The sequence below is a fragment of the Bipolaris sorokiniana genome, assembly GCF_000338995.1.
Source record: "Bipolaris sorokiniana ND90Pr unplaced genomic scaffold COCSAscaffold_2, whole genome shotgun sequence".
Taxonomy (NCBI): Eukaryota; Fungi; Ascomycota; class Dothideomycetes; order Pleosporales; family Pleosporaceae; genus Bipolaris; species Bipolaris sorokiniana.
Window position 1 is genome coordinate 492,621 of NW_006911896.1, and position 15,996 is coordinate 508,616.

The 15,996-nt window shown below is 51.6% G+C and overlaps 4 protein-coding genes across 4 annotated transcripts; 2 read left to right on the forward strand and 2 right to left on the reverse strand.

Annotated features, from left to right (window-relative positions):
* Window positions 1–85: 85 nt before the first annotated feature.
* On the reverse strand, window positions 86–7,393 carry COCSADRAFT_33008 (uncharacterized protein). Its single transcript, XM_007697243.1, has 6 exons — window positions 6,981–7,393; window positions 6,743–6,862; window positions 2,886–6,550; window positions 2,500–2,727; window positions 655–2,448; window positions 86–591 (listed from the first exon to the last, which is right to left on the reverse strand). Exons 1-6 carry the CDS (start codon window positions 7,087–7,089, stop codon window positions 478–480), a joined length of 6,030 nt encoding a protein of 2,009 aa, XP_007695433.1. The 5' UTR covers window positions 7,090–7,393; the 3' UTR covers window positions 86–477.
* An 828-nt stretch (window positions 7,394–8,221) lies between these two features.
* COCSADRAFT_268174 (uncharacterized protein) lies at window positions 8,222–9,244 on the forward strand. The gene has a single exon (XM_007697568.1). It carries the CDS (start codon window positions 8,381–8,383, stop codon window positions 9,113–9,115), a length of 735 nt encoding a protein of 244 aa, XP_007695758.1. The 5' UTR covers window positions 8,222–8,380; the 3' UTR covers window positions 9,116–9,244.
* Window positions 9,245–9,374: 130 nt separating this feature from the next.
* Window positions 9,375–11,000, reverse strand: COCSADRAFT_167314 (uncharacterized protein; the record flags this gene model as incomplete). Its single annotated transcript, XM_007697569.1, has 3 exons — window positions 9,375–10,532; window positions 10,583–10,654; window positions 10,707–11,000. 3 exons carry the CDS (start codon window positions 10,998–11,000, stop codon window positions 9,375–9,377), a joined length of 1,524 nt encoding a protein of 507 aa, XP_007695759.1.
* A 2,277-nt stretch (window positions 11,001–13,277) lies between these two features.
* On the forward strand, window positions 13,278–15,208 carry COCSADRAFT_156513 (uncharacterized protein; the record flags this gene model as incomplete). The annotated part of the gene is made up of 2 exons (XM_007697570.1): window positions 13,278–13,687; window positions 13,744–15,208. The coding sequence occupies 2 exons, from the start codon at window positions 13,278–13,280 to the stop codon at window positions 15,206–15,208; spliced, it is 1,875 nt and encodes a 624-aa protein (XP_007695760.1).
* Window positions 15,209–15,996: the final 788 nt, after the last annotated feature.

Consider the following 15,996-nt stretch of genomic DNA (forward strand, 5'->3'; position numbering starts at 1 on the left):
AGTACCAAAGCTACATTCAACATCATTGGCACACCAAGCCGTTCACATTCACATTTGTATTCCGAGCCTTTCAACATTCAATAAAACAGTCTGATTTTTTTTTAAAAAAAAACAAGTAAAATTTCCTATTATACACATTTACACACCCATCCATGAAGCCGAAGTCGCTTTTCTTTTTTCTTTTCATCCTCTCTCCCTCCCATCCCCCCCTCAGTCTTCTTCGTTGTAACTTTGCTCGCAAAAATAAACGCATGAGGGTTCAATCTTGTCTCATCAAAAAAAAGAAGAAGAGATTCCTCGCATCGAATCCCGAAAAAAAAATTGAAGTCGGAGAAGAGAATAAGAGCCTTGCACCACACACTCTTCTCACCCACCCACAATCGGTACTATGCTTGATCTTGACATCCAGCAACTCAAGCAATACCGGGAGGGGTAACCTCGATACTAACCAGGAAGCATCCGCAATGAACCTGATAACTATCTGCTCGTAACTAGTAAGTTGCGGTAGTAGCTTGTGCTAAGATCGATCGAGTGTTTGAGCCAGAGATCTTCTGTAAGCGGAAGTTTGAGAATGGAATTGCGGTTTGTGCGCTGTGGGATTATTAGTCTTTGCCCACATTTGATTATGAAAGGGTTAAAAAGGGGAAAACGTACCTGGTTCTTGGTGATGAGGTTTGCGACGGTACCAGCAATGTCCATGAGAGCGACACGTTCTTCAAGTCCACATGCACCGAGTCTGTCACGGCCGGCGATTTCGAGGGCGCGCTGGAGCTTGACGAGGAGTTCTTCGACGCGGTTCTCGAGTTCCTCGTCGACACGGTATGATGAGCGTGCACCGGTCAGGTCGATTAGCTCGATGTAGTCGAAGTAAATTTGTCCGCCTTGGGCCCAGCCTTGGACTGGCTCCCGTGGAAGAGGTACGTTTGACTCTGCGACGAAGCCGGCCATGAGCTCACGCAGGGCGTCGTAATCGCGGGAGATGATGGCTTCTGGACCGACCTTCCTGCACAGCACCTCGTGTGCCTCTTCAAACTCATCGGCCTTGATGAGATGAGTTGCTTCACGAAGAGCATCGCCACTCGACTTGGCGTGCAGAGCGGCGGCTGCATGGAGCCATGTTGAAGGGACATGGAGATCTGCTGTGAGGTGTGCATAGGTCGGGTTGCTGTCTTCCAAGGAGAACAGACCAGAAAACTGGGTGACTAGAGAGCGGATGTAGTGCTCACGCATCGGCGCAAAAGACAGATGAGTATAGACCCAGATTGCAGTCGTCCAAAGCTCTGGTGTGTGTAGCGAGGATGCATAAGTGAGCGTGATCTTATCGTTCAGCTCCACAAGCGAATCCGCTGCTTGGACGTCGTCCGCAGCACCTGGTGCAGTCCATGACTGCAATGAGCGGCGGAATCGGTCATCGCTGTCATCTTCGGAGCGGACTGTGGGCATGACCACCTTGCGTTCATCTGCCTCGCTGACGTCTTCTTGTCGCGACTTGAAGAGCTGGAACAGTTGGAATGAGAGTCGAGCGTTGAAGGGGTTGCCAGAGACGTTCTCAGGAGCTAGAATATTCTCAATGTTCGCAGGGAGGTCCATCTTCGCAGAGGCATAGAGCTTCAAGATACCCCAAAGGAGGTCTTCTCGATGCTCTGGAGCAGGATCTTTCCAGCCCATGTCAACCTTATCCTTGACGAACCAAGGGACAGGCTTGACAACTTCCCTGCCATCCCTGACTGCATCCGCAAATTGGGCGATGGCCATTTCGATAGGTTCATTGGCAAGCGTGCCGTACCACAAGCGCAGTCCAAAAGCGCGCCGCCAGTCGAGACCGAAACGATTTGAGATGTTAAAGGTAGAAGCCCGATTTTCACTGCCTGCTCCAGTCTTGCCCTCTGATTGCGTGCAGTTGCCAGCAAGAAGCTCGTACAATGCCCGGTGAGCATCTTCCATTTCAGAAAGTGTATCAAGGCGACGCCACTCATCAATTTGAGCAGACATGCTCTGCCTCATCGTCTCATCACCTCCAATCTGAGCAATCATCGTAGCAAGTCGGAGGTCCAGGCCGTCGAGCAGAGTATGGCAAGCGTCAGCAACACTGTTGCAGCTTAGATGCGCAAGAGCACGCTCCTCGGGGGATGTAGCCGCTTGGACATGTTTCTGTGCATCGTCCCATACCAGAAGCCTCCAGAACTCCGAAAGCCTCTCCTTTCGATACAACTTCATTTCCTCCACTTGGATACCCGCAGGGACCCTGTCAGCATCATCAAACAAAAGCGAAAGCAGCTGCCAAGTCTGCTGCTCTTGAACACCTGCAGTGGTATCAAGTGCAACAGCTTTCGCCATGCTGGAAAATTCCACTGGAGCAGGATCGGTCATGAGCTTTGCAGAGGGAATGCCGGTTGGAGTGTAAATCTTTGTGTGTTGTTTCTGGACAGTGAGAGTTTCGGGTACAGCCTGTGGTTGTTAGTACGCACTTTCTGGCATTATGCATTGCTCTCCACTTACATCGTTGAACGTGGGCATTTTTGCAAATCGGATGTCCTTGGTAGCACCAATAAGTGGTTCTTGAGCAGTGGGAAAGATACCGCCTTCGAGATGCGCGGGACCCTTGTTGCCGTAGATCAGGATGTTTCCTTCGCTGAAGTGTGGTTTGCTGCAGGCATAAAAGTCTTTTTCGGTCTCATTTAGCTGGTCGAGGTCGGATGAGGTCTTTGGGCGCTTGGAATAAGGTAACTAAAGAAAAATGTTTCAGCAATCTTGTCCATTCATGACTACATACGTGGGCGGACGTAAGGTCCAAGCGTCGATCTATGAAGGAAAGCCGTATAGGAAACCTGCCACAGACCACGCCCCCATTATATCAAAACGCCAAAGGGGAAGGGAAGTCAAACCTCAATACCATGTCCACCACGCTTGGAAAATTGTTGCTTTTCCGTCTCACCAAAAAGCGAGTCCATGAGATCCATGGCTGTAGTCATAGGACGGCCACGAAAAGACTGCGAGAAGTTCGTGGGTTGGAGTTCTTGTTCTCGCAGAACATGGCCCTGACTTTCACGAAGGGCCTGTCGATCTTGCTTCTTGGGACTAATCGTACGTTGTAGCTGATTTGCCCAATCGTCATCGAACACTGGCTGTGCTTTGGAAGGTGTACCTGTTGCCGGCTTGAGAAATTGACCAGCCTTGAGAATAGATTTTGGCATCAACGAGCCTCTGGAAATCTCATCCTTGGCGGCGAGTTGCTCCGTGGTTTGAATTGGGCTCGACGCAGAATCCGCCATGTTCTGGTCACGCGCCAATTCCGATTCGCTTTCTTCATAATAGTCAGCGTCATGCTGTCTATCAAGCGAACCCACGGAGCGCTGCCCTAAAAAAGACTCGCCGTGGGTGTCTTGCATCTCTTCCTCATCATCATACAGAGTGTCATCTCCAAAGCCACCTGGCACGTTAGTACGCCCTCCACGCATGCCTTTCTTGAAATCAAAGGTGTCGTCAGGGCTAGACTGGGTGGGACTGGCAAATGAATCGTCCTGTGGCGTGCTGGTCATTTGGCTTGAGCGATGCTGCTGATCTAGGGGTGTATCTGGGACATCGCTAAACTCACTGGAACCATCCTCATCCTCATCCTCGCTGTAGTCATCATAATCCAGACCGTACGACGAGAAATGTGGGACGGTGAAGGTCCATTCACCAGTAGCTTGGTTGTAGTTGACAAAAGTAGTTCCAGCAACTCGCTTTAGTCGCTCCAGGTGCTTGACATCTTTCTTGCCAGCCCTGTTGCGCGGCCAGGAATTGCCAAGAACAATCAGAGAGGGCTGGTTCAGAGCAGAACCAAGCGGAGGCTTGGGCAGACAGGTGCAGGTCTCGCCGTAGACAGTGGCATTTCGTGGGTTGAGCTGAACAATGTCGCCGAATAGCTTGTCGAGGTTGACTTCAGATAGATCGACAGGCTTGCCATGGTTGAACTTGATCTCACCAATGTGCTGACGGCCCACAATGAAGTTGGGGACGCTCTTCAGCTCCTGCTTGCTCATCTTCCTCAGTTTCTCCATGGGTGGGCTGGACCAGTACTCGCCCGGCTTAGGGTCTTGTCCAGGCTGGATGTTGACCGATGACATCGACTTGGGGGCAAGCGCATTGTCTTCGTAGACACATGCGAGTTCCGTGCCGTTGACCTTTTGCATTTCTGAGGGAGAGTTGTCGCTGCTTTCATCATGGCTTCCTGCCTTGGGTGAGCCCTCCTCCTCATCCTGCCTGACAATCAATGCAGTCTCGCCGTTCGTGTTGCCGTTGACAGTCTCACCCGCAGCAAAACTGACACGCTTCTGCGATGGCTCATCAAATAGTGGAGTACGAGCAGCATTGATGTTGCGGTTAATGTTAAGTCGCTTCAGACCACTATTGCCAAAGTTGCGTCCGGTGGTCGAGAATGCACCCGGAGCCAGAATGCTAGTGTCAGCAGCGAAGTTATTGCGGAGATTGCTAGAAGATATGCTTTTTCCAAGTGACCGGGAAAGACCACCGTTGGCAAAGAGGCTTCCACCCAAGTTAGGAGTGCCAGCCTGGCTGGAGGCAGCTGAGCCGCCGTAGGTCGAGTAGCTGAATCCATAACCGCCTCTCTTAGCCTGCGGGGTCAGGAGGCGAGTTGATGCAGCCGGATTGAGCTTGTGCTGAGGCAGTATAGCATTCTTCTTGTTCTTTTGGCTGCTGGAAAGCGGGGTAGCAAGTGGGCCTGGGCTTTGAGTAGGAGTTCCCAGTCCAGCAAACAAGGCGTCGTTGCCATAGGGGTTGGTGTTCATGGAAGTGTTCAGCAGAGAACTTCCTGAGGCGCCGAACAAGCTGTTGCCGTTCTGCTGTTGTTGTGGCTGCTGGTTCTGACTGGAGAAAAGAGAGCCTCCCAGGGTTGACTGCTGGTTGTTGTTTTGCTGGCCGAGACCGCCGCCAAACAAACCGCCGCCAGTGTTTGTGTTGGTTGTGGAACCGCCAAACAGACCGCCAGGCTTCTGCTGATTGTTGTTCTGACCACCAAAAAGTCCGCCTCCAGCGCTGTTTTGCTGGTTGCTCTGTGTACCGATGTTTCCGAACAGACCTCCCCCAGACGTTCCTGTATTAGAAGTGTTGCCACCTCCAAACAGGGAAGTACCGCCAGTAGCAGGCTTCTGGCCAAAGAGACCGCCTCCAGTGCTGTTATTGTTCGCAGTAGAACCTCCAAACAGTCCGCCACTAGCAGGCTGGTTCTGGTTCGTTTGGCCACCGAAAAGACCGCCTCCTGTAGTGCCAGTGCTTGCGCCGCCAAACAGACCACCCGGCTTTTGCTGGTTCTGTTGGTTGTTCTGACCGAATCCACCACCACCAAAGAGACCGCCAGAAGTGGTGTTTTGCGTCGAAGCTTGGTTGTTCTGTCCGAACGCTCCACCAGTAGTGCTACCACCGCCAAACAGGCCACCGCCAGTGTTGGTAGCAGTGTTGGTAGCGCCAAAGGCTGGTGTAGAAGAGGCCTGGTTGGATTGGCCGAACAGACCACCACCGGTGTTGTTGGATTGACCGAAAGCGCCACCAGTGTTCGTTGAGCCACCGAATGGGGTCGAGGCGGTGTTAGTAGTGCTGCCGCCACCAAAAAGACCACCGCCAGTCGCAGGCTTGTTTTGACCAAACAGGCCACCACTGTTAGTAGTCGACGACCCGAAGCCACCGCCTCCTGATCCAAAGCCTCCTGTAGTGTTGGTAGTAGATCCGCCACCGAAGAGACCACCGGTTGTTCCGGTCGAGGTGTTGTTTGTGGAACCGAAGAGTCCTCCAGTAGCAGGCTTGCTCTGTCCGAATAGACCTCCACTAGCGTTGTTGTTAGTTGAGCCAAAGGCTGAACCTGTGTTTTGACCAAATGCAGACGTCGTAGTAGTGTTGCTGCCACCGCCAAACAAGCCGCCACCGGTGTTGTTGGTTGCGCCAAAGCCTGTGGAGCCAGTGGTGGCGGTGTTGCTACCAAAGCCTCCGAATCCAGTACTCTGCCCGAACGCTCCAGCCTGACCATTGCCATTGCCATACCGTCGGCCTTGGTTGTAGTCGGCTACACGCAGTTCTTCCAGGGAGTAGTTCTGGTATGGCTGCTGAAAGGTGATGGTCTGGTATTGCGCGTTGCCGGTGGTTCCATCTTTTTCGGAGAAAGGTTGGAAAGGAGTGTTGGCGGTACCGTTGTTCGCAGGAGGATTGCTGCCTCCGCCAAAAGCGCCGCCAGTGTTGGAACCGAAGCCGCCCGTAGTAGCGGTGGTGTTGGTTGAGCCAAATCCGCCGCCAGTACTGCCACCCCCAAATAATCCACCACCTCCAGTCGTTGAAGTGCCAAAGCCAGTCGTCTTGTTCTGACCGAAGAGGCTGCCTCCAGTGTTTGCGGTATTGCTGCCGAAAGCTGAGGTAGTGGTGTTGTTGGTTGATCCAAACCCTCCAAACGTGCTGCCGCCAGTAGCGCCACCACCTCCAAAGAGACCACCGCTTGTCGTTGAGCTGCTGAAAGGCTTTGAGCCAAAGGCCGTGTTGGTGTTGGTATTGGCGCCAAAGCCACCTGGAGAGTCAAGTCAGTTTCTGATCCGGGCCTTTCTTCAATATATCGATCCACGCGCGAAGTAGGTTGTCTCGCAATCGATCGTTCGAGCGCGCAACATGGAGCAGTCATATCGAGCGAAAAGATTCAAGTCGGCGAAATCGCAGGAATCCAACGATGGACGCGGCGGCAGAGGGCAAACTTTCCACATACCTCCGCCTCCAAAAGGAGAGCTCGAGCTGGCATTGTTGGATCCAAACATTGTGCTGCCCGTAGTGGCATTATTGCTTGCGCCGAATATGCTTGAGCCAGTGTTCGTGTTGGAGCCGAAGCCTGAGGCGTGAGGCACGTTAGACACGGTTCTTCGACAAGGCCGTGGCGATGTCGCGATGCGCATCGAAGGAGTCGCGCGGGAAAGTTCTAGATGATTCAAAAGAAAATATTAGCTTACCAGTCGTGTTGTTATTAGTTGATCCAAATCCGCCGAAACCAGTGGACTGGGTGTTGTTGTTGTTGTTGTTATTGGAGCCAAAGCCCCCGAAACCGCCGCCGAAGGACATTGTGGGTTGTCCAGCGGGTTGCGCGCGTTCTTCTTCTTAGTTGGCTAGCAATGCGCAGGAGAATCGCGTGGGCGCGGGGTAGTTGAAAGGATGAATGTGCAAGGGAGCTCCGGGAGGCAGTCGTTGGTGAGAGCTTCGCGGAAAACGCGCCAAGCAAAAAGCTGCTGAGGGAGCGCTGCGGCGTTTGCGGTAGGCGAGGGAGAAGTAAAGGCAAAAGATTAATGAGAAGAAGCTCAGACGCGGAGCAGATTAAGTAGTGAAATAAGCCGTCATGGAAGAGAAATGCGACGGGCGCGACGAGTTTGGTGGGACAAGCAGAAGTGATGTTGCACTTAGGAGCAAGGCACGTCGGCGTGACGCTAAGCCGCAGGCGGACATCACGTGCATACTTTTTATGTGTTTTTCCCGCCTGGGCTGGTTTCCGCCCGGGCCTAAAAGACGTAGAGATGACAAAGACAGCCGGCGATTGGCGAATGAGACGAAATATCTTCTGGGCGTCGGTTTGGGGCATAAGTGCCTTTTGGATGCCTATAGCTACCTGCGGCTGCCTTGTTGCCTAAGGATGCCCTGCTACCAAACCCGCCCCTGCACACTGATGGCGAAACACTTTGCAGCAAATCAATCGGGCTTGATTATCTGCGGGGGTCCAGTCGACCGTATAAAAGATACGCTAACATGGGCAAACATATGAGACAGCATGCCTGTGCAGTGACAGCCTGTCCATCCTGATGGTAACCTGGCTGGCGTGACATGCGCAGTCTCAATTGGAGCATCGCTGAACACATGATATGGTCGCACAACTTTGAAAACCAAGTTGCAGTGCACAGCCTGATCTCCCACTTACTTTACTTTCCACACTTTCTTTTCTCATGACAACTGTACCGTGCCAACAGACAATAACAACATCCATCTCAGCCCTATCAGCGCCATCAGCCCAAGGTTCCCCACCTGCGCCAGAGGCAAAATCGCGCTAGGCTACACCCAGGCCTGCCCTCTCATACGCCTAAACGCGTCGCGCGTCTGGAGCAACCGCATATCCCCACGTCGGCTGCAAACAAAGGAACAGTTACAAAGCTGCATTGTCGCAACTTGATTTGCTACCAATTCAGCCAGTCCAAACTCTTCAACTCCCATCTGCCCTGTCTGTTACCAGCCTTGTATCCAAACTTGACCGCGGTCGGCGCAACCCGAACACCACCCGCCCACTAGAACAATCCGTAAACACTCCGAACTTGCGCTCCCCCACCAACCCACCGCCTACATCGCAATCTCCTCCAAAACACCACCACCTATGGCTACATCCTCCAACCCCCTCGGCCCCGGCTCCCGCTACGGCCTGGGGCGCACCGCAGCACCCTCGCAACCCGCCGCACAACCCGCCTTCAGCAGCACACCCGCCTACGCCCCCAACCCCAAAAACGCCCAGCGCCTCGAATCCGACCGCCTCGAACGCGAGCGCGCTGCCCGCGAATCCGCCCAGCGCATGGAAGCCTCCGGCGCGGCCTCGCTCGCCGAGCTAACCGAGGAGCAACGAGAAGAAATCGGCGAAGCCTTCAACCTCTTCGATCTCGACAAGGACGGCTACATCGACTACCACGAGCTCAAAGTCGCCATGAAAGCCCTCGGCTTCGACCTCCCCAAGCAAGAAATACTAGCGATTCTCCAACAACACGGTTCGCCTGTGCCATCATCATCATCAGGTCAGAACTCGAAGCAGCCATCGCGACAGCAGCAACAGCAGTACGCGGGTTCCGGTCGCCAATTACTTAGTTTCCAGGCGTTTCAGACGCTCATGGCCCAGAGGATACTGAGTCGCGATCCCAGAGACGAGATCCTCAGGGCGTTTGAATTGTTTGATGAGGGTGGGAAGGGTACCATTACACTACAGGATCTCACGCGGGTGGCTAGAGAATTGGGTGAGGCCCTTTCGCATGATGAGTTGGTGGCTATGATTGAGGAGTTCGACATGGATAACGACAATGCTATAAGCAGGGAGGAGTTTATTCAAATCTGTATGGGGACTTAAAGGACAGGGTGTGGAGATGCGGTTTTGTTTGCAGTGTGCGACGTATTAGTCTTTGCACGGCGTTTTGCGGCGTTGGTTCGCCCATATTCAGATCTGGTTCCATGAGAGTGACATTTTGCCGATTCGGTTTCAAACTTGCTTTGTTTATTTGCACCGAGAAACCATGTATTTACAGCTCAGCTCTTTCAAGTAAACAGCATGCCGAAAAGAAAAAATTCAAGAACTTCAAGAAACATGCTCAATACACACGCGCCCACGTCTACTGTCCGGGCGCGATAAGCTGGCCCTTCTTGGCGGCATCGTGTGCCCAGCCTCCCGCCAATGCCTCACCGCCGTGCTTCAGTCCATAGTCCTTTATCCTAGCCTCAAGCTCAGGTCGGAAATGCCTGATGAGACCCTGCAGGGGCCATGCAAAAGCCTCACCCAACGCGCAGATGGTGTGTCCCTCAACCTGCTTGGTCAACTCTTGGAGCATGTCAATTTCACGCTCGCGAGCCTGGCCCTTGTAGAAGCGGTCCATGATCTGGTGCGTCCACTTTGAGCCTTCTCGGCAAGGTGTACACTGGCCGCAGGACTCGTGGTGGTAGAACTTTGCAAGACGGGTAATAGCACGGACAACGTCTGTCGACTTGTCCATGACGATAACGGCAGCGGTTCCGAATCCAGACTGCGAGTCCTTGAGGGCATCAAAGTCCATAAGTTGGTCGTCGCAGATGTGCTTGGGCAGGATGGGAGTAGAAGAACCACCAGGAATGACGGCCTTGAGGTTGTCCCAGCCGCCACGGACACCTCCGCAGTGCTTCTCAATGAGCTCGCGAAGGGGAATGGACATCTCCTCTTCAACAGTGCAAGGATGATTCACGTGACCAGAGATGGCAAAGAGCTTGGTGCCCTGGTTGCGCTCACGACCGAAGCCGGCAAACCAGCTACCTCCTCTGCGGCAAATGGTGGGCGCAACAGCAATGGTCTCGACGTTGGCAACAGTAGAGGGACATCCAAAAAGACCAACGGCGGCGGGGAACGGGGGCTTGAGACGAGGCTTTCCTGGCTTTCCCTCTAGCGACTCGATGAGGGAAGTCTCCTCACCGCAGACATAGGCACCCATTCCTCGATGGATGTACACATCGAAGTCGTAGCCGGAACCGCAAGCATTCTTACCGATGAGACCGGCCTGGTATGCCTCCTGGATGGCGCGTTGAAGCACGGTGGCCTCGTGATAGAATTCACCTCGAATGTAGATGTAAGCGGCGGTAGCGTTCATGGCACGTCCAGCGACGAGGCAGCCCTCAATGAGCTTGTGGGGATCCTTGCGCATAATTTCGCGATCCTTGCAGGTTCCGGGCTCGCCCTCATCGGCATTGACGACCAGGTAGCGAGGCTTATCATCCTTGTCCCAGTCTTTGAAGTTCATGAAAGACTATGCATGTCAGTGATGCTGTGTCTGCCAGTGCAAGTGGAGCTGCATACCCATTTCAGACCAGAGGGGAAACCAGCACCACCTCGGCCACGCAGGCCAGAAGCCTTGATCTCAGAGATGATCTGTATCTGTTAGCGCAAGCCGTATATTTCCGAGACAGGCATCTCTCCGTACCCAGTCGTGACCCTTGAGGAGGATCTCCTTGGTCTTGTACCAGTCGCCATACTTCATAGCGCTCTTCAAATCTGCGCCATGGTGTCCGTACAGGTTCTGAAAGATCCTGTCCTGGTCCTTCAAGCCGCCGTATGTCCTCTTGGGTGGTGTGTCCTGGACTGTTGCGAGTGTCCTCTTCTGTGTACGGTTGCTGGGGGCCGCGGTTGAAAGGCGAGTGGCTGCTGAAGCCGCGGGCAGAGCTCGGTGTGTGGCCGCGCTGAGCGCCTTCTGGGCAGGAGCGTGTCTTGCGAGCATCGTGAGTGCGGATGGTGTGTTGTCTCACGCAATTGATGCTCGGGGGGCCGGCGAGCGGTCGTTATCGATGCAGGTGGTGGCGGTCGTGAAGTTCGAACTGGATGACCTACTGTTTTCTTGGCATCTCTGATTGGTCCGCGCGACACATCGTTGACATCAATCCGCCAGACCGGTCCGATTTGGCTACACTAATGGCCACACCATCATCAGCACTTTGCATCGATTACGCCAATTGGGCTGCTCGGCTTTGATGGGTGTATGCTGTCAAAATAGTATGTCTGCAATGCCTGACACAGTTTGCGCATGTCTTCGTATCTGGTCAAGAGCCATGTAGCCGGATTCTGAACGCTATCAACCTATATTAACAAACCATCTATACAAGCAAATCATTTGGAAATAGCTGAGAAATAGTGAGCAAAAACCTACGTGTTTCTAGCGAATGGCGTTGATCTTCACAGTCAACATCAAGTTCAAGTCAGGATTCAATTAATTTAAGGTCTCAGTCAAGATTTGTTACCCCATCATCCTGCTTGCAGTATGCAGCTTCATTTAATTAGAGCTCAGTTGTTCACTTCGTAACCAAGATGTGGTTTGAGTTAAGTGCAAAGAAATAAAACGCGTCTCAGCAGAGGAGATCAGCTCATGCGAAAAGGCAACTAGTTCATTGGATCAGAAGACTCTACTAGTCGGATTAGCTATGCTCATCATCACACTACTGCAGCCCCCCTTAGCATGTGTTTGATATCTGTAGGTATATAGCGAAAGCATCTTTCTCCACACCTATTGACATGAAAAAAGCTTTAGTTAGTCGAAATGTTATAACTATCATATATGGCAAATACACTATCATTAGAAGTGGAATGAGTGAGCAGCTGATATTTCACACATCACTATGATACCCTAGACAACACTGCTCACTCTGCATATGACACTGGATACAATCAAAATGCGAAATGTCTCTTATCTCATTTGTCCTAACAGAGTATCAATTCTAGATTCTAGAATCTCATCCAAGTCGCCCTACTAAACATTTATGGTCGAAACAATACTGGTTTCCACCCACCTTGTCCTCGTCATGTCGATCTTTCCAGAGTCAAATCTTGAGTGCAATCTCTTTCATTCAACAGATTCCTTCCATACGCCGCACAAATTCTAACCGATATTAGTAACAGCAACGTCATGTATCACGGAACTGATTCATGGCCTTCCAAGTATAAGTTACGGGTGGCCGCCCACCATTTCAGGCAAAATTTTGTAGCTTGTTGCATGTGCGCATTGAGCGCAAGGAGAAGTGATTGGTGTAAGCAGTGAAAGGGGTGAGTCTTGTCACGTACGCCGCATCCCTGCATATGCGCCTCCTCATATCCTCACACCGATGTGCCTATCGCTTCTGGGAAAGCCAGGGTGTATGAGACTGTTGCCTAGCCTAACAGTGCAAGATTTGGTAGTCATTTGTCGATCTTTAATGCGCAACAGAATCCTGTTTTATTAGGGTGTCTAGTCGGTATCTCTGCCTAACTTCTATAGAGATGTAGTTGCGGAAAATGTACTTTATCTAAAATCAAAAATGTATCACTATCCCATTTCTAATAGATTAGAGAAACTTAAAGAGTACGTAGGAAGTTTTATGTGATGAAAAAACAGCTGTGTTGACTTGGGGTCTAGTCATATACCTCGATTCAACCACTGTAGGCATTGCACAGCCCTTAGAACCGACCACCTGTGGCGCTCAACAATCGTGTTGTTCCGTTTGGCCCCTACCAATTGTACGGCAACCAAGCCCTCTAATCTTCTATACCCCCTAGAGCTGAGGCAAGGTCGTCTTGGCTACAGACTGGATGTATGTGACGCCTACCGTTTGAAGGCACAGCTTAGTGACCGGGGATTAGGAGGATCTCTTCTTGGTTCTGGCCTGACCTTTTACGGTGGCTTGATGAACGTTTCATCGTTGGAGCAAGGGTGAATCCATCCAATAAAATTTGCTCATGTTTATTGAAAATTTGTATCCTGTACAGGGTGCAGCTCCATGTGTGTCCGAATTCGAGACTGGGGAGGTTTCCAAAGGGATTTTCTTTGGGACCCGACTAAGCCTAGTGACCGAGATATTTCTGTTTATTGATTCTTGCAAACTTTCTTTAAAGCAAACCTCTGCTTGCTAAAATCGAGATCTATATCAAGCTTGTGCTCTCTCTTTGATTATATCGCTGTTTCTTCTAACAAAGCTCTTTGAACTAGATCTTTTTCAACTTTGAGTTTCTCTAGCTTTTCGAAGCAACCATGGCGCCCCTTACACAGGCAGAGATCAAAACGAAACTCCTTAAATCTACTGCCACAAGTGCAAGACAATATGAATACACAAACCTTCTTGGGTTTCGTAAACGATCAAAAAGGAATTCACGGCGCGGTGTACAAGGTTTTACAGGTATACCAGGGAACTTCTACAACGAGTCCAAAGATGTGGCAGATGTGATATCAGGACGATACCGATCATTAACCGACCTCCACGAGAAGATCAAAACCCAGGATGACTTTAAGGAACAAGAAGTCGAAGACCTCATCGACAAGTACGGTCCAGTCATCTGGAATGACGGGGCATCAGGCTTTGTGACCGAAACAGACGATCAAGGCGAAAAGTATCAAAGCTACCCACGTTACCTCATCTATGCCGACGAGAGCGATCGTATAAAGTCAGTTACACAGCTTTGTATGGAACTTAGGGTACAGAACTGACGAATTGTTCTAGGATACGGACTTACACCTACTGCCTGGTGCTGCAATGCACGTTTTCCAAGATGAGAGGCCGTCCTGCCCATAATATCGCTGTGCCGGCGGGGTTGCCACACGCATCTTCTCACAGCCCTGAAATCGGGCAGTCAAACGCAACGTCACCAGGCCTAGATACCACGTCGGTCACATCGTTCAGATCCGCAGCTATCAACACCATGTCTTCAGTTTCGAGCGGCGGCAAACGTCCACGGGACGCCAATTATTACCATGCAGCTGTAGCTCAGATGGTTCCCAACACATATACAGGGGGAGCATCTTCGTCTTCTGTCATGCCACAGTCTACAGCCGCCGAGAGCGCTTTCACGATGAGGAATAGTGTCACAGATGCAGATGAGGACGGTCGGTCGGGAGAAACAGCATGTTCAGACGATCCGCGCATACCGACACCGCCTTTGGAACAAGTCCCAAGTCCAAACTCTGATCAAGAGGAAGAAATAGGCGGACGCACTATCCACAACAAACGCCCAAGATATGAGCCAGGGGGAATAGCTCTTACAAACTTTCGATTAGGGCAGTTGCATGGATCTGCAAGAAGAACCACTAGGTTGATGAGAAGAGACTATTCATCTCCCTGGGTGGGGTCGGATAGACCTCCAGTAACCACCATCGACGCTGGAGAGCCGGGGCACACTGAGCCAGCTCCTGACAGTGCTACAAATGATAACTCGAGTGGAATGGCAAGTGTATACACGTCTCATGACAGCATAGACACAGCTCAGGAGTGTGACAATGACGTTATTGTGGTAACAAGCGTCCAAGAAGAACAAAATCGCCTCACACCCTCAACCACACCAGCTCCAGAGACCAGAAACGAGGAAGAAAGCTCAGTGCAGAACTCGCCTAGGCCATCACCGGCGGCTGAAGACCGAGACTCTGCAGAGCCGACCTCCCTGATTGTCACGCTACCCTTAAAGGACCAAACTCAAGTCAAGCTGCGCGACCGCTACCGTGCGTGCCTCGCACTCGCACTCCTTTGCGCCCTCGACCTGCAAACTCAACATACCCAGATCCTCGAAGACACAATCACCCTCATCACCGAAATCAGATCCCCCGACACAACCTACAACCTCCTCCTCGACCAGTGGCTCAGCCTCGTAGCCATATACCTCAGCTTCCGCCGCGCCACAGACTTCCACGACACCCAAGCAGCATGGAACGCGCATCTCTTTTCGCTATCCGCAGTCGAGCGTTTAGCAAGAGACGAGCCCCACCGCCGCGCCAGCGTGTCATTCCAAGAATGGCGCCTCAAAAATCCCTCCTTGACCGTCCCAGTCTGGTCCCGAGATATTACATGCGCGCTGCTCGAAATGGTGCAGTGGCCGCGCCCATTGTGGGCGGACGATGTCCAGGAGATCAACAGGCGGGTGTTGGAATTCAACTTTGGGCTGATGGCGTGGTTGGGCGGATCCTCTTTCTCCTAACAACAATGGAAGTATGCGCGGGCGATATAGTATGCTCATACACCATACACTATTAGAATTTTATAAAAACCGAAAAAAAACGCAGGACAGGAAACAATATTAGTACTTATAGACGCAATACGTAATACTACTTCTTAACTAACAAACTAACCCGCGCATTTCCCATTCCTATCCTTCTCTCCCAAGCCTATACATACTTCGAATCCAAGGCATAAAAATCGTTATACGCGTACAGTATCTAACTTTTTGCCAAGCCGGTACAACAGCGCGCACGAGCCCCGTTTTATTATTATTATTATTATTATTTTGGTTTTACGTCCTGTCTCAGCCGGTGGGCTATATAAGACGTGCAGGCTAGGCCCGCAAGTATCTACGTAGTGCTATCACTTTGGTGTAGGTGGGGGAGGGGGCTATCTAAATCGAGGTGAGGCTCGTAGCCTAGTCTAGAGGGAGGTAGAAGGGGGTCTTGCGGGTAAAAGAGAGAGGTAGGGTGGGTGTAGGGCGAGGCCACCTAGTATAGGTGTTGCCCTAGTTCTCGAGGTTTCCTTTGTGCCAGGCCTGTGTTGCAGCCCTAGTTTCTTCAATAAAGGCAATAGTAGCCTGTATGCCTACGCTCGTGTTTAGCAGGAAGGCTAGCGATAGGGGGTCCTTGCTCGCCTCCTGCATCTTTATCCTAGCCTCCTTATATAGCGTACAGCTAAGGAGGATATGGGTAGGATCTTGAGTAGCTCTATAGTTGCAGGGGCAAACTTTAGAGTCTACTTTGTCTTCGCGTAAAGAGAAAGTCT

Coding starts and splice junctions, on each gene's coding strand:
- COCSADRAFT_268174 (XM_007697568.1), top strand. CDS start 8,381: ATGGCTACATCCTCCAACCCCCTCGGCCCCGGCTCCCGCTACGGCCTG.
- COCSADRAFT_33008 (XM_007697243.1), bottom strand. CDS start 7,089: ATGTCCTTCGGCGGCGGTTTCGGGGGCTTTGGCTCCAATAACAACAAC. Junction 2,728..2,885: donor GTGGTGGACATGGTATTGAG/GTTTGACTTCCC, acceptor ATTTTTCTTTAG/TTACCTTATTCCAAGCGCCC. Junction 2,449..2,499: donor AAATGCCCACGTTCAACGAT/GTAAGTGGAGAG, acceptor TAACAACCACAG/GCTGTACCCGAAACTCTCAC.